This window comes from Chelon labrosus, assembly GCF_963514085.1.
Source record: "Chelon labrosus genome assembly, chromosome: 10".
Classification (NCBI taxonomy): domain Eukaryota; kingdom Metazoa; phylum Chordata; class Actinopteri; order Mugiliformes; family Mugilidae; genus Chelon; species Chelon labrosus.
The window spans coordinates 12,609,657-12,630,916 of NC_140360.1; the positions used below are offsets into that span (position 1 = coordinate 12,609,657).

At 42.4% G+C, this 21,260-nt stretch overlaps 2 protein-coding genes across 6 annotated transcripts; one reads left to right on the forward strand and one right to left on the reverse strand.

Moving 5' to 3' along the window:
* The first annotated feature begins 3,789 nt into the window (after positions 1 to 3,789).
* wnt10b (wingless-type MMTV integration site family, member 10b) lies at positions 3,790 to 21,045 on the forward strand. 4 transcript variants are annotated; one of them, XM_084554343.1, is made up of 5 exons: positions 3,790 to 3,829; positions 6,999 to 7,101; positions 18,831 to 19,093; positions 19,266 to 19,717; positions 19,832 to 21,045. In XM_084554343.1, the coding sequence occupies exons 2-5, from the start codon at positions 7,028 to 7,030 to the stop codon at positions 20,330 to 20,332; spliced, it is 1,290 nt and encodes a 429-aa protein (XP_084410469.1). In that variant the 5' UTR covers positions 3,790 to 3,829; positions 6,999 to 7,027; the 3' UTR covers positions 20,333 to 21,045. The 4 variants fall into 4 exon arrangements, with proteins under 4 accessions (XP_084410469.1, XP_084410467.1, XP_084410468.1 ...); XM_084554341.1 differs by having other exon boundaries at positions 19,266 to 21,045; XM_084554342.1 differs by lacking the exons at positions 3,790 to 3,829; positions 6,999 to 7,101 and adding an exon at positions 18,073 to 18,238.
* wnt1 (wingless-type MMTV integration site family, member 1) lies at positions 9,772 to 15,985 on the reverse strand. Of its 2 annotated transcripts, XM_084554349.1 has the most exons (5): positions 15,323 to 15,985; positions 14,905 to 15,010; positions 12,831 to 13,084; positions 12,377 to 12,642; positions 9,772 to 12,248 (listed from the first exon to the last, which is right to left on the reverse strand). In XM_084554349.1, the coding sequence occupies exons 2-5, from the start codon at positions 15,003 to 15,005 to the stop codon at positions 11,757 to 11,759; spliced, it is 1,113 nt and encodes a 370-aa protein (XP_084410475.1). In that variant the 5' UTR covers positions 15,006 to 15,010; positions 15,323 to 15,985; the 3' UTR covers positions 9,772 to 11,756. The 2 variants fall into 2 exon arrangements, with proteins under 2 accessions (XP_084410475.1, XP_084410476.1); XM_084554350.1 differs by lacking the exon at positions 15,323 to 15,985 and having other exon boundaries at positions 14,905 to 15,086.
* Positions 21,046 to 21,260: the final 215 nt, after the last annotated feature.

The following is a 21,260-nucleotide window of genomic DNA, read 5'->3' on the forward strand; positions in this document are numbered from 1 at the left end:
CTTTTTCTTTTTTTTTTTTGTCTCCTTGTGTGGACTCAATGTTATACAATATTTTGTGAATGACGTAACATGACAAAACACTTTACCTCAAAGTTAAAGATGTACAACTGCCTCATTATTTCAAGAAGTCATGTTGCTTTCCAAGATGTTCTTGCAGTTACAAATGCGTGCCCCTCGATATTCTCAAAACTTTTTACTGTCAATAAAGTTACATTTATTGTAAAAGTGACTTTGTCCAGTTTGGCTATTACAGCATTATGTATCATTAAGAATACATTTACATTTACTAACCTTCTCCTTTAAGACAAGAATTAATCAATGTGATTACAATGGCTTTGTAGGGTCTTTCCTTGACAGATAGAGCTTCCTTTATCTATGATCCCTTTTACGTAATAATAGTTTCACAACCTTTTTCTTATTTATTTTTTGTTTATATAACTGCGTCACATTTTAGGATTTGAAGAATAAACTAGTATTGTCATTACTGTCTGTAGTCAGTATGGGGTATTTATTTAACTACAAGAGATTGAAGAGAGTTGATGTTATTATATGACGAGAAGCCCTGAAAACTATTATTATAAAACGATATAAAAACTATATATAAAACCAGCCTTTATTAAAATAACAGCAAATAACTGACGTACCACATAATATCAACACTTTGGCCATGCCATAAATTATTACTGGCATTGCCAAAAATGTGAATCCCATGAGGGAGCTTGTCTGTGAAGGTTCTCAGTCATCCAGGTCATGGTATATCCAACAAAGGTTCAAAAAAAGGCAACTGGACTTGTAGTCCAGTTGGAAAAATCTATTTGAAATATAGCTTATAGGAAGAGTAAATAATATACAGCAGTACTTACAGATGCAGGACATCACATTTTAAACGATTTCAACAAATTATTTTACACAGAGACGTCATTATGCATATGTAATCACTATGGTCACATTTTCTAAATTATAAGAAGAGAAATGTTGATCAAATATATGTGATGTAAGCATCAGCAAACAAAGGCCAAAGTACTCACATTATTAAGTACATATTCTCTGTGTAAGTCATTTTCAAATCAGTTGCAGAAAGTACATAAATGTAAACTTGAATTAAATAAACATGTGCATCACTTGAGTGATGATGAACATGGTGAATGATTCAAAGAATCAGTTAAGCAGTATATATATATATATATATATATATATATATATATATATTTCTTTTTCTGGGCAACATTTCTGAAGTAGGCGTTGGAATGGCTCTAACTTGTAACTCTGCTGCTTTCAGCTCGTGTGACCTTTTGGCCTGTATCGCAGATCCATGTTGTATCTGTGTCAGGTTAGTTTTGACCTTTTCTGCTTTCTGCGGAGGAAACTCTGTTCTGGCTGCTCCTACATACAAATTCCAGGTGCAGATGAGGCCAAACCTGATAGTTTATGACAAGATTCAAAAGCACAAATAGTCAACAGTTATGCGTGCAAACATAACTTTATGTGCTAATTATTTAACAGGCGGGATAGAAGGGGATTTTTTTTTGTGTTTGTCACCGCTTTCAACAAAACTATGCAATAAAATATATGGTATTATTGCCTAATTATGTGACCAATTTAGTTAAACACAGTAATTAACGCTAGTTGTTTTGCAGAAATGCAGCTACAAAAAAGCTAAATCTATTAAGATTTTGTTTCTTCGGCAGGCATCACTACACCCATCACCACCCCGATGAAGGCAAGTAAGCATGATACAGCATCCTGAAGGCGAGAGCAGGGTGTTTTCACAGATGGGGTACTCTGATCACTTGTGCAAGTCAAAACCACTGTGCAGCTGTCACTGATCTTCTTTTAATCTGCAGTCTTGATGTAAACAGATCACACAAATACCACTCCCAAAGCCTTTAAAGCACGGTCAACCCAATTCGTTTGATAAAAGCAAGCTGCTGTGAGTGTGAAACAATGCACATGAGATTGTCACGGCTAATTTGAAGACTTGGCACAACACTGCAGTGCTCACGTGTGGTATGTGTGCAGCTTTTACAGTGCTGAGGAAGTAATCTGCTAGCAATCCCTGTGTGAATATGCAGAGTTTTGGGTTGTGACCTTACAAAGAATTACCACCTGTCTTCAACAGGAAGCTCTTCTGATGGAACCTATGATATGTTTATGTATTTTTTTTTTTTTTACAGGTTTTACCCAGTTTACATGGGACACACTGCAGCTGTATTTTTACAAGCAAGTTTGATCACTTTTAAAGCATTTCCTACAATATATTTAATATAGGCACATATTTCTGTTTTTACCACTATATAATTTTTGTATTTATTTATTCAGGAGGTGGTCCTTCTGTCTTTTAAAGCTGATTCCAGGTCAGTGCTGAAGTTACTTGTTGAACTCCTGTTAGCATACCTGGCTAACAGCTACAAACAGTTAACACTTAATAAGAGGAGCTGCTCCAGAGCTTCGGGTAACGTTGTCGACTTTCCAAATAACCGCTTTTATTTTAGTAAATGCTAACGTGATTATATGACAATATATTACATTGCCCACACGAAACCATAGAGCCAAATAAACGTGAGTAGTTAATTTTGTATATCCCCGTGGCCTCTTGTGTTGATGTTAATCTGGACGTTAGCTAACTTTTTTGGCCTCTGTTTTGCTAGGCTAACCGTTAGCTTACAACCTGTTATTCCAGCTCAACATTTTGGGTAAAAAATGCACAAATTATCTCCCACTGAAGGCCTGCTTTGTGTATTTTCATGCCGAATATTGTTTTCTTTAAAAAAAAAAAATAAACCCAACCAAGATATTGTAGTTTGAAGCTAATACCACTAGATGGCAGCCTTATACAACTTCCAGTCCAGAGTATTGCTGCTGTTTGTTTCCCTGAGTGTGGCAACAGTGATATATGATTGGCTATGTATGGCTGCATAGTAGTAAAAATAAAACGACTTTATATTGAGTACACTCAATATAAAGTTTAATTTAGGAGGCTACTTTAGTTTGAGATTTATTGGACTCATATAGGACGTGTTAAGCAATAGTTGCATTATGCTTTCTATAACAGTCTTGCACTAAATCTCCCTTCACGGCTGTTATAATGTTCAGTTTATATCTAAACAGCTTCAGAAAGGCAGTAATTCAACTGTATGATCATGACACACACATTCACACACCGGTGCACCGGGAGCAACTTGGGGTTTAGTGTCTTGCTCAAGTACACAGAGAACCAACCACCGACCCTCTGGTTCATGGAGAGCACACTCTTATCGATTGTATTAAATTAAACCTAAAAGTGTTTCTTTTATTTGGCCTAGTCCATTGTCTTAAAATGGGGTTGTCAAAATAATGGAGGCAATTCTAGTAGTACTACAAACCACAGCCTCCAAAATGAAAGCACAGTTGAGTCAAAAGTTCTTGCAGTTATTTTAAACAAATGCTTAATAGATAGTAAGATTTAGTGCAGGGCTGTTGTATTGGAGTATATTTGCTTTCATTAGTGTTCCTAATGAACTGGCATGTGTGTGTATATTTCCCTTGCACATGATGAAAGCTTGACTATCTGATTACTTAGCATTACTGATTCAAAAAAGCAGAGAAGAAAGTGATGGGTTAGAATCCCAGCAGGAGTGATTGTGGGGCGTGTGGAGCAGCCTATCCTCAAAACTAACTCATAAACAGTTAAAATAATGTCAGAAGTACAGGTCACATGTCCTCAATGGGATGTAATCATCTAATCTTACTGTTTCTCCTCCAGAGTCTCAAGAGAGGATGGACAACCTCGAAGAGGAATGGACAGAAATATGCTACAAGCAAGAGAGAAGACGCCCTCAGCGAAAACTAGGTGAGCACTTGGACACACAAAATGGTGCAAAATTCACCTGACTTGCATTTGCCAAGCGAACCCACGGGTTGTCAGCTCAAAGTAAATCAAGCTGCGTTCAAACAAAGTTTTATTCTATAGCTGAAGATTTATGATGGAAAGGTCCTGGCTGCGAGACAGATGTGTAGCTGGTAGCCTATCAAAATCAGAACAATTATTCTATCAAGCTAACACACCCATTTGTGTTTAGATGAACCAGATGCCAGAAAACTTTCGTGACTGCCAGCCAAGTAAAACAAAGATTTCTTCCCACGTGCTTGCCTTTCAGAGAAGCTGCTCACTGCAGCTGTAGCCTGAATGAGCTACAAGATGCACGTGGTATTAATTAATGCACTTATTGTGCCATTTCAATTACGCGAAGAATGTGTTTATTATTCAGCAGCTGGGTGTCAACCAAGGACACATTCAGGTGCACTCTTGGTGCAATTAATCTTTCGATACTGTCCCCTGCAAGAAAACATTATCGCTTCAGGTCTTTTTTATTCCAAATAATGACATTTACAGAGCTAGTTTCTTTATTTAATGTTGCACTTTTGACACTGTGTTTTGGCGCCTATGTCAAATCCTGCAGTGTTTAATGTCACTAAATGAAACACATTTGTACATAAAAACACAGCACGTATAACTTCTACAGTGCGAGTCCATCCAGCCATCCCACGATTACACTCAACAATAAAACAATATTCATTTAGGGGCCAGGAGGAACGTTTTAGGGTGCAAAATGTATCGAAAGATTGCTGGCACATTTTGTAGGATATCGCTGGCTCTGGAAGTGATTAGGCCTCAAAGCTTGGGTGAGTATATTGCAGGGAGACAAGGGCGGGTGGGAGCAGTGTCTGTGCGAGTGGGACTAGAGAGAAAATGTGTGTTTTGAGAGACAGAGAGCAAGAGAGAAGGAGACTGGGGTGGTTCTCTTATGCAAGCAGTTCTCAGTATGCATGTAGACTTGAAGATGTGTGGCTCCTGTGGTTGGCTGTCCCCTGTGTCACTGCCTTTAAAAAACACTTGCCAAGAGAAATGTCTTCTTTACGGGCTTTGGCTGCCAGATGCTGGGGATAATGGATCGGACTGCACAGGGAAAGATGGAGAGGTGTGCTGAGCCAGCCACACAGCAGACATGCAAGTGAGCACAGACACATATTAGCTCAGCAGCACATGGCACACTTTGTGGCCAGGAGTCCCAGTAATGCTGAAGTAAGGTGTGTATAATTCATCTTTAAGTCACATGAGGGAAGCATTAGTCCTAAGTAAGCCATGTCAGACTAAGTCATCATGAATGAGTATACAGTTTGGGCACGCTTTCAGAATCCAGAGGTGAAGCATTTTCTGGATGTGTGCAATAGAAGGGAACAGTTGTGTATGTCTGTGTAGCCGTGAACTAACACACGGGGCACGAGTGTGTGAATGCAACAGTGTGTCCAAAAGCGGGAGAGCCAGTGACACAGGAATGTGTCATAGTTCCTGCAAGCCACTCAGCTCCTAAACTGCAGCAAATAAACATTCCTCCTCTGCTGTGTCAGTGCTGAGCCCTCGCCCACTGTCGCTGTAAAACACAGCGTGTAATTAAAACCAAAAACTGAGCTTTTCTCCTTTTGTTTCCAGCAGTAACACTGGATTACAGATAATTACCGCATGCCATCAGAAATTTCTCAGCATTGTTTATTGATCCAAAGATGGCAAGTTGTGGTCCGGTTAATGGCCATCTCATCGTAAAACTATCAAACTGATCTTTACTGGTGAAATGCAAAGCAGATTAGTCGTAATTCATCGCGCAGCACACATGAGCTCACGCCGAAGCGAGGGAAAACAATACGCTGTTCGATATAAAAACAGAATGTGTTCGTATCCAGTGTGAGACAGTTTCGCGGAGATACGTTTGGATGAGAAGAAGTGTTAACATCCAATATAGCCAGACACATATTGATGCAATTTATCACTGCCTAGTCTGTTTGATTTGAATAAATGCAGGCTTCATCCCCGCTGACAGGTGAAATTATGCACTGGCTTATGCCGTGTCACATGGATTCCACCACAGTTTTTGCTCATATTTCATGTGGATCTCGGAGCTGCAACGTTGCACCCATACATTGTCAGTTGCCTGTAAACATATTCCACCGTTGGTTGTCCAGTCCCAAAACACTCTCCCTGTCATTACAGCACTGTTTACCAGAGGTCTTGCAGTGTTTGCTTGCATGTCATCTCCTTTAAATACACTTTAAATATGATTGGTTGAAAGTCGCACAGTTTTCCGTCTAAAACACTTAATCCTAGAGGAACCCATTCTGACATGGCACTTTATCTGTTTGTTGTCACTTGTCTGGTCTTGCCAGGTTTACCATTTGCAGACGTGCAAATGTGGAGCTTTACTTCTTCTTGTCAGATAATTGCTCTTGCCAAAGCATTGCCTGTGCATTTAAATCTTTTGTGAAATGGTGCTTAAAGCCGGCCATTCGGTGGTTGCAATGAACCGAGGTCCACTTCTGGGAGTTGAGTTTCGTGGTCCGATGTTTCCTGGTGATGAGGTGTTTATCTCAGCAGTTTTGAGGTCGAGAAAAGTATTTAATATCCACAAAAAAAATTGCCAACAGAGAGGAGGCCATCGTGCCAAGATCATGGTGTGTGTGTGTAGAGAGAGTGGAGGTGTACACAATATATCATCACCCCATGCAGGTTCCCTCTTCACGTGTATGTGCAGTTTCTGGTATATTATGCACACATGCACAAACATTTATACCTCCCACCTTAACTGCAGCGCTCGCTCTCTATCTCGCTCCATAGGGGCACAGAGCCTGACCACAGACATCATACTGATTGCTCACCGTGGTCGAGCGGTCTGTCCGCATTCCCACCCTGATTCACTATGTGCAGAAAAACGAACAACGGAAAACAGCGGTTTGAGAGTGTCTGAAGGTTTGCGGACAGTTGTGAGCGTCCGCCGTGTCTCTCCTAAATCAATCCTCCTCCTGCACACCCCAGGAGCATGGGAACACTTCAACTGCCTTTTTGTTTTTTGTTTTTTTTTCGTAGAATGTGAACCAAGAGCATAAACAAAAATCTGAGATATATATATATATATATATATATATGCTTTTCCTCTGATTAATATAACCTTCCCTCTCCTGTGTGACAGGTTGTGGCAGGCCGGTAGATGATGAAGTGATGGAGATGTTAGGAGGCCACGGCCATTGTGATGCTGGGTGGCTGTTACTCTGGAACTGCCATCTGCCGAAAAGGTCAGTTGCTAGGGGATGATTCTCCTGGACCGTGTCTGCCTCCCAGCTGCCATCCACACACCCACACGCACTCTCTCGCTCTCTGTCTCTCTCTCCCTCTCTCTCACACAAACACACACACAGTGGCTTGAGCATATGCACAAACTTACATATGAGCACATACTCGCGCTGTTTTCATAGTTTCCAAGAAATCTGACCGACTCTGTAGTTTTCTGTAACGTTAGGTGAGGTTTAGTTGATTAAAATGCCCCATGTAATATATGTGTGAGATGAGCTTGCAAATCTTATTACATAATAGCCCTGTGGTCACTTGATGGCACCAAGCAAATGCTTCTGATTATTACACAAGCTTTATAAGGGTGTTCCTATAATAACAAGGCCCCAATTAATTGGATCTTGGCCCATAATCGAAGGCTGGGATTACAATGAAATGTCGGGCAAGCATGAAAATCAAATTAGTGTTGTGCGCCAGACCCATGCCACGCCACGTTGTCCATCACGACCAATTGTAATAGCCTGTCAGTCAGTGCTGGGTCCCAAACCCAGTTCTAAATTCTTTATCGTGCTCCCCTTAACATGGAGCCAACTCCACCCAACAGGCGAACATTTTTTCCACAATTGAGCAGGAATTTTAATACGAAGCTGCTGTGCCTCCATCATGGCGTACCATCAACTCTGCATGTGATTGACCTGTTTGCAGCGTTATTGAAAGGAGACCAGTTTGGGGAAGTGAAAATCATTTCCTCGCTCAATCTTTTTAAGTTGACACCATCATTCTTTGGCCCGGTGCAAGCGTATTTCTCATTGTCAAGTTACTTAATTGAAAAAGTGCTCTATTAACCTTCACCGTGACCAAATATGTTTTTCTTTCCAGATAAAATTGAAAATAAATCGAGAATAAATGTATTGTGATGGGTAAATTGACCATGAAACAGTTGGTATGCCTAAGCACCAAAGTATTAAAGAACTAACAATTTCATACAGTACACATCCCGATCAGGAGCAATCTGCAACTTCATGTCGATTTTTTTATTATGGTGGCATATTGGCGAAACATTAGCTGGCTGGATGCAAAACCAAAATTTTCTATTTCTTGTTTTTATACTCGACTGTCACACTTTCCTGCTCTTCTTCGCTCTTTCCCTCCTCTCTGCGCTCCTCCATCGGCCTTCCATAGAGAGCGACTTTTGTGTAGCGGAGCTGTTGTTTTTGTTTGTGCCCTTCTCACCATGGCTGCCTGCTTGCCGCCTGGCAGCCCCGTGTGTCAAAGGTGGCTGCAACAGAACAGACTGTGGGAACAGCCGGTTAGCCTCCCTTGGTCCCCGGCTCCCCAACCAGAGGGGCAGCCATCAATCCAGCACTCCCCCTGCCCTTGCACACACACTGCAGCACAAACGCCCAACCAAACTCATACTCACACAAAAACCCTACAACGCTCACACCCTCTCCCAATAATCCTCGGAAGCAATTTCATCTCGACTCGGGTGGCGGCCCATTGTCGCCAGCCCCTTCAATCTTTCCTTATTAACTCTCGCTTTGTCCCGCATCCGAGCTTCTGGACTCATCTCTCCTACATTCCGATCAGTGCTGCTCCCAGCACTCCCAGGCAACCTCCATTCGCTAATCCCACTGCCTCCCCCCACCAGCAGCCCCACCCCAAGGGGACTCTTACTGTTTTTTTTTTTTCCAACCTGCCGATCACCTACTTGCAGAGTAAGGTAGGGGCATTAGCTCCATGGGTTTTCTGAAGGCAGAGTGTGAAGGCGGGGTGGGTGAAAGAGGAGGCGGCCACAAAGTGACTCCAGCCCAGACAATTAGAACAATGAGCTGGGCCTGTAGGGGGCTAACTCGCTGCGTCACGCCTGGACGGTGGGGTATTTTGTCAGTTTAATGAATTGTCCGTCAGGCCAGGGCCACATCGCAGGCTGCGCAGGGAGAGGCCAGCAGGGACCCAGACACTAAGTCGGTATTTATTACACTGCCTTTGTCACTAATTGAGCTAATTATCACTGACTCCTCAGCACTCCCACAGGCAGCACCCCCTCCACTCACTTTCTCTACCAACTCTCCCACCTCACTCTCATGCCTGGGATTTGAACTCTGCCTTCCCTCTACTTGGATTTTAATAGATCTACCACTTTCTCCTTCTTTTGTTTCATTTTTCACCCCGTGATTTCCTTGATTTGTCTCATTTTCCAATTGTGTCCACGTTTATTTTCCAATCTCCTGACTTTACTCTCAATTTGTCAACACTAGCCACAAGCCATATCGTGTTCTTGCATGTTCACCCCTGTTCTCCAGTGATAAAAGACAGATTACTAGTTTGTGGAGGTCAGATGTATTAGTCTGTGATCAGTGTAAATTCTCTGCATCTCGTCTTTCTGTTTTTGTACGCCTTCCACCTCATTGGGCCTCCTAAATTGCAGTATTTCAATTCAGTTTGCTCTGATTATTCCTTTTCTGTTTTCTTAATCCCCTCCAGAGTCCAGAGAACTAAACTCTCAACTTTCTTTGAGATGCTGACCAATTCATTACTTAACTTCTCGCTCTAATTTGATGCCACAGGCAAAGAAGGCCCTTGTGATTCTCCAGTTTTACACTGTAATGTCGAGACTAATTCGGAGACTTTCCCATCCCTGTTTGTTGCCTTTGCTTGCTACTTTGCCTCCACCGTGCTCTATCTGTGTGACCCTGCCTGCTCCTGCACTGTGGTGGGCTAAGAAGCTTTCCAAACTCCTGTGGTTAGTCAGGTTGCCAGGCATTGGAGGAGACTCTAGGTTTTCATTACATTTCATATTTCTTTCAGACATTAACCAAATGACGCTACGCATTCAATGCATTCAGCTCTTTTACTGTATAAGATAATGTATGTGGCTGGATAAGCAGGGTCTGTCTCCGTGGTGGGTAGCACAGATGCAGGGATGTTTTGTGAGCTGGAGAAAGAGGCTGCTTTGGTGGTGGTAATAGGATTAAGCAAAGGACACCCAGAGACAGGCTTATATGTTCAATTGGTCCGTTGTCAAAACTCCCAGACACAGAAACTTACAACACACATTAAAGCATCTTGTGACACATTCAGAACAGCAGCTTAATTGAAAATATAGACTTTATTGTTCTATCATACAGTACAAAACCGACTGAAACCTAAATCTTTTGATTAAAATCTAAAAACGTCTTCTTTTACCTCTCTCTCTATAACAGTATAAAAATCCTCAGAAATAAATATTTTGTATTTACACTAATTTAAAAAAAAAAAAAGGTAAATAATCAGTGCATGACCAAACACAAGTGTTTTTACAGGAAACAAGCAAAGAAGAGATAATGTTCAGTTTCTAATAAGAGTCTGTTTTTTTTTTTTTCTGCTACATTACACCAAAATAGACAAGTCATATGATCAAAACATGTCCTGACTCTAATGATAGCACGTATTCTCCAGCCACTGACAGGCACATAAATCATTTTGCAAACATACAAGTGACGTCTTTATAAATATATTCAGATATTTTAATATTTACAGCATTTTGGTTCTATTAGCTGATATACAGAATGATTCTTTTCCTGCAGGAGCTATACTCTTCAAAATTAAATGTTCCTTTTTTTTTTTTTTTTTTACAGCCAATACACCATTTTCCTACTTTAAACCTGGAATAATTTCATGTATTTACATGAATTTAGCCTACTTTGTGTCACATGAATGTACATCTGAGAGCATGCTAAGTATCTGCAGGTCACAGTTATTATTATTATTATTTTAGTGACCCTCAGATTTGCTAATCTACATCTACTCATGCCATGATATTCAGTGTATTGATAGTACATTCAAATTACATTGCCTCAGTAAGATCTATTCAATCAGTTTCTGTTTTTCTTGGTGAGAACTGCTACCATTCATGTAACATCAGGACCATCCTGTGGTAAGTTAGAGTGGCAACTCAGGGTCGAGGTGTTTTCCACCCCAGAGAAAGCTAAACAAAAAGGGCAAATGTGGTAAAGAAAATTAGAAGTGGTTGGCCTGCATCTAGGTCCTAAATACACAAGCTGGGAACTGATAGCCCATCCCTGGAGATAAACTTCTCACAGTTTCATTTGAAAACTTCAGCTAAAGAAAACTAAGATTTTTTTTTTAAATAACCTCCCTCATGTTAGAGGGCTACAAAAGTTTATGAGAGCACATGTTTGTGGCTCTCTGGCCACAGAAACATCTGTGAAACATTGCGTCCAGTTTCTGCTCTGGGAGAAGAAGGCTCTAGTAGTACCTGGTTACAGCAATCAATCCTCCACCACATCCCTTTGTCCCTTTGCTTCTATTTATCCAAGTGTAAACATTTGCGGGATGTGGATGAGTACTACATGGATGGTTGTAGTGTTTAAATACTTGATAATGTTAAGCATTAAAGGCAAAGAGCAAGCACGTATACTGCGTCTGTACCCTGTTCACATGTTTGTGCTTTTTTCCATCTCCTACTTTCAAAAACACTGATTGAGTTGTTGTGCCAGAAAGTTCCCTGTATCAGTTTACCCGCCTTGAAGCTTTTCTAGCTTCTACCTAACATCTCAAACCACCTGCGTGCTAGTGGCTTTGTCAGCCAACTACATGTTTAGTTAAGAAGTTCTTCTTTGCTCCATATATATGCCCAAATACTGTCCACCTTCGATCATAGACACTGATGTAATGTTCGTGTACTGGTGCAGTTCAGGCAGCTGACGTGACAGCACCAGTGGAATGTGCAGTGGCAACGTTCGGTCACACTCTCAGTCCGGGTCTTAAAGCCACGTCCACAGCAAAGCAGCTCACATCCATCCAGGCCTGGAGAAGAGCTGTTGCACGTTCTCCCAGAAGTTCCCAAAGTGCCAGTTTTGCCGTTGTAGGAGCAGAAGTTTGGTGATTTCTCAAAATAGACCAGGTCCATGGCAGACGGCGGTTTGTGCGCCGGGTTTTCAGGCTCTAGATGTCGGGGGTCTGCTCGATGAGAGGCGCGATTGCTGCCCTTGTTCGCATAAACAACTCTGGAGGCACCATCAAACCTGTCCTTAAGGAAGTCCCCCACTGTGCGGAAGCTGGGCAGGCGCATCCAACAGGTACGCACAGTGCATGAGCCTGACATGCCATGGCACTTACACTCCTGACGCATCTCTGATGACACAGTCTGCAGGGAGGAAGACCAAAAGCCATGAAATCTCAATCGCAGGATGTGAATGACAAAAGCATTGCATTGACATGCTGTCAGACACATCTAACAGACATTTAGAGCAAGTTGAAGTGTCAAAACCTTACCAGTCTGCCTGCTTCATTATTGTGTACGTTGGTGAGGTAGCGCAGATCTCTGCCCCTCTCACTGGAGTCCACAAACTCACGGCTAAACATCCGTCCAAAGTCCACATTGTCACTGCAGCCCCCCCAGTGCCAGTCTGGCCCTCCGGGGCCTCGGCGTCGATAATCGCATGTGCACGACTCAATGGCCCCTTCTGAGCAGGAACGAGCCACAGCATGGGTCACTCCTGCGCTTGTGATGGCAAATACAAATGCTGTCTCTCGGCAACCTGAAGATACAACATCAAAACTTCCCATCAGAACCACATCCAGCCTCGTAGACTTGGATTTGTCAATTCTTGCCAAAAATTGGAATATATTTACGGACAAAGCCTTTTATATGTACACAAGAGATTCCATTACATCCTATCCAGAATTGTCCAAATACTGCCTGGTGACAAAAACAAGAGAGGCTCACCACGATTGACAATTTTGCCAAAAATTGCTGGGCTGTGGGTGGTCGGGCAGTTCCAGCGGCGGTTGCGGAACTGCCACTTGCACTCCTTTATGGCAGTGTGTAGCCCAGCGGCGATGGCGTGCAAGATGCCAGGATTCTGCCGAATCAGCCGGCGCTGGCGACGACTCAGGAGGGCCAGGCTTGGGTCCAGGACCAACTGCACGTTCTTAGAGTTGGTGAGGAGGTTGGACGAGGAAGCCACATTAACAATACCCCTGGCGCAACACAAGGACAAGGGAAATCAGAATCTGGCAGTTCATGCATGTAGCTCCTCAGGTGACCCTCTGAAATCTTAAACTGATGTCTCTTGGCATCCAATGAGGGTTGTGCCTTTTGAGAGTACAGCTTTCATTATGCACTACAACAATAAGCAGTGACACATGCTGTTCCAAGACCATGAGGAGACAGTAAGTCTCTGAGTCACAATGCAGGTTTCAGGCTTGGCAGATAACATGAAACTGTATTATTTTTACCTCCTTATAAATCACTTGGACAAGACACAATTAACTGTCAGATTCATGATTAGAATATATAACCATATTTTTCTGTTTTAATATTCAGCATCTGTTATTCTTCTGTCAGAATAAAGTCAGTATCATAGCAGAGGCTGAGGGGAAGAGCACACTCAGGAAGTTATCCTTCAAGTGAGCAACAATCTTTTAGAAAGTGTGACTCACGGTTTGGGAAACGAGATCCAATCTCAACTACAAATACATCCAACCTGTCAGAAATTCAAGTCACTACACAATAGATATTAACACATTTTGCCCGAAATAAGAAAACATGTAAAATATAGTCTGTTATACTCAATATTATACAAATAACTAAGCTGATTATTTCTTATAGTATATATAATTCAATCTAATTTGTCCCTCTTTATCTGATGTGAGGAAATAATTTTGTCCAAACATGGCACCTGTACTTCTTCAGCTACATATTTTGGAGCAGGGTTTAAACCATTTTGGAGCATTCTTGTGTGTGTCAGCTGTATAATTTTCCACTTTATCTTGGATTCACTGTGAGATTTTCGTGTCAACATTTTTTTGATTCATGTGTAGTCCAATGGCTGCATCTCCTGTTAAGCATTATCATCCGGAAAAGCGGGCGAGTCTTGGCCTGTTAGAGGTTTGACCCAGACGGTGGTGCGGTCAGGCCTGCAGAGCATTAATAATAATCTCGTCTTTTTGGATGTTTTCTTCTTTTCCAAAACTCAACGGTGTCTTATTATTTTTTTTCCCCCTACTAGTTGTTTTCTTGGCGTTCAGCTGACATTTGAAATATTTGAAAACGCGCTGCCGCTTTGCGCAAATACTGTCCATCTAATGGCACCGCAAAAATCTTTCGTTAAATCGTTACCTCAACAAATCCAGACCACAGTTAAGAGTTTTTTAAACAGGCAGGGCAATGTGTTAAACTGTAGAGGTTTTATTTTAGTTTTTTTTTTATGACAAAGTTTGGTGCGGTTGGCTGTTTTAGTTTGGACTCGTAGTATAGGAAGGGGAATGTACAGTATTAAATCTGCACGACCCTGGATAAGACCTCGTATGGGATTCCTTTTAGCTGTTAAATAAATCCGTATTTAATTTATCCCACATTGGACTGAAAAATGTTGTCTCCTGTTCAAACCACACTGTCCAAAAAAAGAATTAAATCTAGACTAAAATTTAAAACTGCAATTACAAATGTAATTCGTATATCGTTAAATAATATGCTTTAGCAAGTTTCACTGTTTGGGCAATGCATTACATTTAAATAAGTTAAATAGTTGGTTGTTGCGCTCACGTGGAGCAATTTGAAGGGGGTGGAGGGGGGATCCCACAAGTTTTAATACCATGCGGTTACTTTTTTTTCTCCCCCCCCCAAACAGAAGTCGTGAACTCTTCCAAAACTAACACATTACTCCGAGCATGCCGCGAGGAATCTGGTATCGCAATAAAACGCCGCTCATACTATAATGGCTTCTCCTCTAATTAACTTAAAAGGATGCTGATGACTGAGTCAGTGCATCATCGCATGCAATATCTGCTGAACTCACCACCACCGGCCGCTGTTGTTGACGGCCACTGTGCCTGAGAGCGAAGACACCAGAAGGATGCAAGCGGCTTTCACCCCCAACAGCAGCGCCAGGCTCCTCATCGTGACTTCAGTCCAAATATGAGGAGGAAAAGGTCACATTTCAACTTTATTTGAAATTACTATTATAGATATTAGTCAAATAAAGTTATAGTCTTTGTCTAAATCTCTCTGACAGTTATTAATCTTAGCACACATATGAAAAATATATAAAATAAACCTAAAAGCAACAATCCGCGTAAATGCAAAGGAGGAAAAGTATAGCAGTGCATCTTGTCTTTCTTTGCTGCTTGCAAGAGAATATTTGTGTGATTAATTGGCTCTTAATCAGCGGCTCAATTATGAGCAAAATGACAAAACTGCAAGGTGTTTATACTCACCACACCACAGCCCGATGAGAGGACTTGAAAGGTGAGAGAAGGTGGCAGCCCTAATTGACTTAGATGGATCTTGAGTGGAGACAGGTTGCTGAATGATGTGAAGTGTCCAAGGCAGGATGCTACTGCTGCTGCAGTCCTCTTCACTCTGTCTCTCTCAGTGATGCTTTGCACGGCGCATTGAACGCGTGGGACAGTCCCGAAGACTTGATCCCCTCGGTGACTGATAGGCAACACATTCTTCTCTTATTGAGCGCTACGAGGGGAATAAAAAAGGGATTTGCTGCTCTCATCTCCCTCTGTTTTTTTTTTTTTTCGGAGCCTTTTCAATAGGATTGGAGGGAGGGATAGTTAATGCTCTTCATAGGGAGCACAATGAATAAGGAAACACAACTGAGCAGTAAGGAGAAAGGAAGAGAAAAAATAGGGCAGTTGTTGCGCATATTACTTGTGGAATCTCACGGTCATCACAGAATCAATTCGCTGTTTTAAAAAAAGAACAAAAAAAAAAAAAAAGTTCGCGCCTGACAGTATTTTCCCACTGGCCGTGTGCGCTTTCCAGCCTTGCAGAGAGAAGTGGTGTCCCTGGAGCAGTGATGTGTTGGTACAGATGCTGTGGGTACGCCCGCTGTGGTGCTCCGTCGCTGCTCAAAGCTGGTGTCACGGTGCAATACAGTTAGAGCGGAATATGAGCCATCTGAAACTGCCCTTTTTACCCGGTGGTTGGATTAGCCTACTCCCTATAACCGCATCTCCTCCTCTCTCCATGTGCGCTCTCAAAATGTGCAGTGACTAAGGCCATATCTGAACATTTCCCCTTTTTTCCGGTAAAACCTTTTTTTTTTTTTTCTTTTACAACATCACAACTAAAAAAAAAAAAAAAAGTTTCTAAAATTAGCTCAGGCACCACGAAACTAATAGTAAGAGTCCAAGACGCGCACAGCCAAATGTATGTAGATAGAAGTAATATTAAGCTCTTAGCTGTCCTATTCCTCAGACTGCCTGCTGGGCTACTTAAATATTTTTCAAACGCGGGAGAGATGAAATATGGCCTCCAATCAGAAGTTTGATGTATGATGAACCAGGAAAAGAGGGGGACGAGTGAGGATGCAAACCAGTCCAAACATCTGGCTTGCAGACCTCCCTCGACGCAATGTAGCCCAGTGTAATCACAGCTTGAGCCACTTTGCGGCACCTCTATCAAACCCCAGACTGGGAGCAAGCTTAAATGTCCCCAAACTTCTACTGGTTCATCATATGACATTTATCTACTAATTTGCATGTTCCACTTTAGTCACTGCGGCGGCTGTAGGTTGAATAATCTCTCTCCCTTACTCCCCACCTCACTCTTTTTTTCTTCTCTCTCTCTCTCTTTCCCTCAGATGACAGTAAAAGGAAGTGGGCTTTTGTGAAAAGCTTTAATGACAGCCATCCTACGTTTATACTCTAGCCTTATATGAAGGTGCTCAAACGGGTTTCCTGGAGCAGTCATGCGACACCGAGCAGATTAGAGCTTCAATCCGGATAAAGGGGGCCTTTTATATACAAATCAACTTCAAATCACTTTTTAAGCCACTTAGATATACACACCAAGGCAGAATGCTAATGCACTTTTCATTGCTGCAGCTTAGGGAATGGAAGGAGATTAGATGAATTGGTGTCACTAAGCGAACCGTGTTCGAGGGGGGTTTTAACTTAATTTTATGAAAGTAGCACACATGCACCTTTCGATTTCAGCAGCTTCGTTTGCGCGTGTGTTATGCTTAATTTAGATAAATGAGATCAATATACTGATTGATTCGATGCCGCTGAAGGCCTCGGGCAAACTCCTCGGGCAAACTCCTCGAAGTGGTTTCATACAGGCCCAGTCATTACTGAGCATAAACAGATTTGAAAAGATAATTGAGATGCTTCAAAATGTTTTTAAAAACTGGTGGTCTTGTTTTCTACATCACGTATACGATTAAGTGGATCCTTAATTATGATTTTCCATTAGTTTTGCCAGAGCCCGCGTTGCACAATGTGGTTCCAAAAAATCCAATCTGTCACTCTCCTATGCATATAATTTTCTACTTTGAAATAAAGACTTAAGCTTGACGAAGTGAAGTTGTTTCAAACACAACAATGAAGAACAGCCGCTCTGATGGAGGTGGGAGGAAGGGGGACCACATGACTAAAAACAGTATTGTTGGAGGGTCTGTCAGCGGAGCCGCCTGCCTGCTGCTGCCTCCCTGTCGTACAGTGGAACCAGCAGCCCTACCCTCCCCCATTCATTATTTAAAATAACTCGCTCTTTTATGAACAAAAATCTGCGTTGACTTTCCATATTTCATTTTTCCTGAGCGTTTCTTTGTTCGCTCTGTTCTCGAAAATGGAAATATGCTTATCTACCGACTCACCGACAAACTGCATAAATGAACACATACATATTTTTTATTCTATTAAATAACTTCACCGGATCTAGTATTTTTAATGACCCATTAAGCTTGAGGCCATTGTGCCGCAGTGTTTGGTAAATTCTCGTGCGTAAAAGTTTGGAGACGTCATTTTACGCCTGGACCAATAACCGCATTCTCAAATAATACAATGATCAACTGGTGATCCAACTTTCATATTGGCTAATATTTCACAAACAGCCGCCTGTAGAGGCATCTACTCCCCTCCCCTCTTGCTCTCCCCCTCCCGTTTACTCTCGCCCCCGAGCTCCTCTGTTCTCCGTCTTCACTCCTCGGTCGTTTGGCGGTGCATCGATAATACTGCACTCTTCTTGCTTTTGATATTCTTATTCAGCACGGGACTTCAATACCAGTGTTTTAATGTCACGTCCCGAAAGACGCTTAACAAAATGGAGCTATCAGACAAACTCCGTTGGGACCAATTCCTGATTTTGGCAGCAGCACTTATGTCACCTGCATTAACGTAAGTGCACTTGAGAGCGCCAGGAGAGTAGATGTTACATGCGGGCTGTGGTTACATCAGATTCGGCACGAGTTGAGGGAGTTGATTGTGTATAGTTTATCATTTCAACGAATATTTTACATTTGTAGTTCTGAAGTGGGACATCTGCCTCTGATTTCACAGGCGGATTTAGTGCAATATTAAAACACTGAAATCAGTGTTTACAATTTTCTGAGCTCTTTTGTCACAGCACAGATTTGAATCTCACTTGTTACTCCTCCATGAGATGTCTTTGGATTTTAAATCTGTTTTTGATTTCAACTGGATAATCTGTTCAGAATTATATTTTCCATGCTTTGAGCAGCACAGATGAAAATACTTTTACGTACATTTTATGATTTGTATTTATATAATCCCATTAAGTAGACATTCATTCTGTTTTATATTCTTCTTAAATCTTTACTAGTTTTGTATTTTTTAGAATTTCTTAAATATTCCACGCTCCCTCCCATTGCCACATACTTCTCTGGATTTGACTAATGAACTCCTGACCAGCTCTGATGACACCCCCCACCAACTCTATGTCTCTCTTTTTCCCTCTCGCTCCCTACAGGGTGCTGTGTAATGATATTCTCAGCCTGAAGGTGGCAGGAGATCCAGTGCTAACCCCTAACTCTGTGTGCCTGAGGCTGGCAGGCCTCAGTAAACGTCAGATGCGGATGTGTGTGCGGAACCCTGATGTGACCGCATCTGCTCTGCAGGGCATCCAGGTGGCCATCCACGAATGCCAGCACCAGCTACGGGACCAGCGCTGGAACTGCTCCTCACTGGAGGGCCTTGGCAAGCAGCCTCACCACAATACAATTCTGAACAGGGGTAAGAGTCTAAGGCAAACGACAGTCAAAATGTGCTGGGGTTTATGGGAGAAAACTATCAGAGCAGAGATTGTTGATTGATTGACTTATTGATTCTGCACAGGTGAATGCCGTTTTTAGAGCTACAGTGTCGAACATCTTCAACTCTGTGTGTGTTTTTCGTCCTGCTTCAGGTTTTCGGGAGAGTGCCTTCTCCCTGGCCTTACTGGCAGCGGGTGTGGCTCATTCTGTGGCCTCGGCATGCAGCATGGGCAAGTTACGGGGGTGTGGCTGTGAGTCCAAGCGTCGCCAGGACGATGACAAGATTCGACTGAAACTCACACAGCTGCAGCTGCAGACCCTGCAGAAGGGTGGAGTAGGCATCGACCTAACACGGCCATTGCCCATGGAGCTAAATGGTCACCATGGTAACCTGCCCGCTAACCTGCGTTCTACTCATCCCTCAGCCCTCCTCAAGCCTTTACCCGATGACCTAAGCTCTATGCAGGACACCTGGGAGTGGGGGGGCTGCAGTCACAATGTCCGATTTGGGGACCGTTTTTCAAGAGACTGGCTCGACTCCCGCGGGTCTCCGAGAGATATCCATGCTCGCATGAAGATACATAACAACCGTGTGGGACGACAGGTGAATAACGTGCTCGCCCACTGTGTTTCTCAGAGAGCAGTCAAGTTCACGTACATCATCACCACAGTCATCGCATTTCTGATTTGCTTACATTATTTATCTTTCTTTACACAGATAGTGACGGACAACATGACCAGGAAGTGCAAATGTCATGGCACATCAGGGAGCTGTCAGTTTAAGACCTGCTGGCATGTGTCTCCAGAGTTCCGGCTTGTGGGTTCTTTGCTCAAGGAAAAGTTCCTGTCGGCCATCTTTGTCAACTCCCAGAATAAAAACAATGGGGTTTTCAACTCTCGAACATTGAACAGCGCCAGTGGAAGCACAGGGGGGCTCAACGGGGGGCGTCGTCGAAGCATGTCCAGGGAGCTGGTGTACTTTGAGAAGTCCCCTGATTTCTGTGAGCGTGATGCATCCATAGACTCTCCAGGCACACAAGGACGCATCTGCAACAAAACTAGCTACAGCACAGACAGCTGCAGCTCCCTGTGCTGTGGCCGTGGCCACAACATCCTGAAACAGACACGCAGCGAGCGCTGCAATTGCAGATTTCACTGGTGTTGTTACGTGCTATGCGAAGAGTGTCGCCTCACAGAGTGGGTCAATGTGTGCAAATAGATTCCTGTTCTCCCGGTTTTTTGCTGCTTTTACCGATCCAGGACTCAAGATGGCGAGCCTGTCCCTTCGCCCACTCCTGTTGTTCGAGCTTTTGTTTTGCTCCTTGTGTAATTCTTTCAGAGAATCTGTTTATCCGCCCCTTTCCTTTTTTTGGTCCATCATCTGGGATCTATTTTCTCTTTGTAGCCGCTGTTATTCTCGAAATGCCAAGTCAGAGATTGAAGAGGTGACTCATGTCATTTGTCTTGCCATGGTTTGTTTAGACGCTGCCCTCTCAACCATGAAAACGGCCTATACCCCATCTATTCTGTCCTAGAAAAGAGAGACCAGCTGATGAGCATTTCTCTTTGTCTACCCTCTGACTTATCTTATTGTACAGTAGCTGTGTATTTTAATATGTATGTGTATATTTGTAAATGTATTATTATTAATATTATTTTTGTACTAGAGCCTGTCTTTTTTTGCCTCTAGTGAATGCAACTGGTCAGAAAGGGCAGCATTACTTATGTGGGAGTCTTTCTAGACAAAGGTTTTTACTAATAGAAGAAAAAAAGACAGGACAGTGTTTTTGAAGGACTGATGCATTTGATCGAAAGCACACACGGGGCTTTTATAAGCTTACCCAAGCTTGTGTACTTGTAAAACTCAAGATGGGAAAGTAGATACAAGATCAGTTTTGGAAACAAAGTCGGTCTTTCTTCGATTTTTTTTTTTTACACTGAACAACTAATCAATCAGATTTATTTATATAATTGTAACAATAGTAAATACTTCATGAGAATGGTTGCTAGTGGTCATGTTTTTCATATCTATATTATGACAGAAATATGCTTCCTTTTGGTATAACTGTAATGTGATGTGTGTCACTTTCCTAAGAAATCATGACTGAGCTCTTGATGTTATGTGCTTGCTTTTGTCCATTTCGTCG

Excerpts from the sequence above, each read along its gene's own strand:
- wnt10b (XM_084554341.1), top strand. The coding sequence starts at position 7,028 with ATGGAGATGTTAGGAGGCCACGGCCATTGTGATGCTGGGTGGCTGTTA. Across the intron at positions 7,102-18,830 it reads AACTGCCATCTGCCGAAAAG|GGTGCTGTGTAATGATATTC; the intron begins GTCAGTTGCTAG and ends CGCTCCCTACAG. Across the intron at positions 19,094-19,265 it reads CAATACAATTCTGAACAGGG|GTTTTCGGGAGAGTGCCTTC; the intron begins GTAAGAGTCTAA and ends GTCCTGCTTCAG.
- wnt1 (XM_084554349.1), bottom strand. The coding sequence starts at position 15,005 with ATGAGGAGCCTGGCGCTGCTGTTGGGGGTGAAAGCCGCTTGCATCCTT. Across the intron at positions 13,085-14,904 it reads AACAACAGCGGCCGGTGGTG|GGGTATTGTTAATGTGGCTT; the intron begins GTGAGTTCAGCA and ends GTGTTGCGCCAG. Across the intron at positions 12,643-12,830 it reads TGGCAAAATTGTCAATCGTG|GTTGCCGAGAGACAGCATTT; the intron begins GTGAGCCTCTCT and ends TTGTATCTTCAG.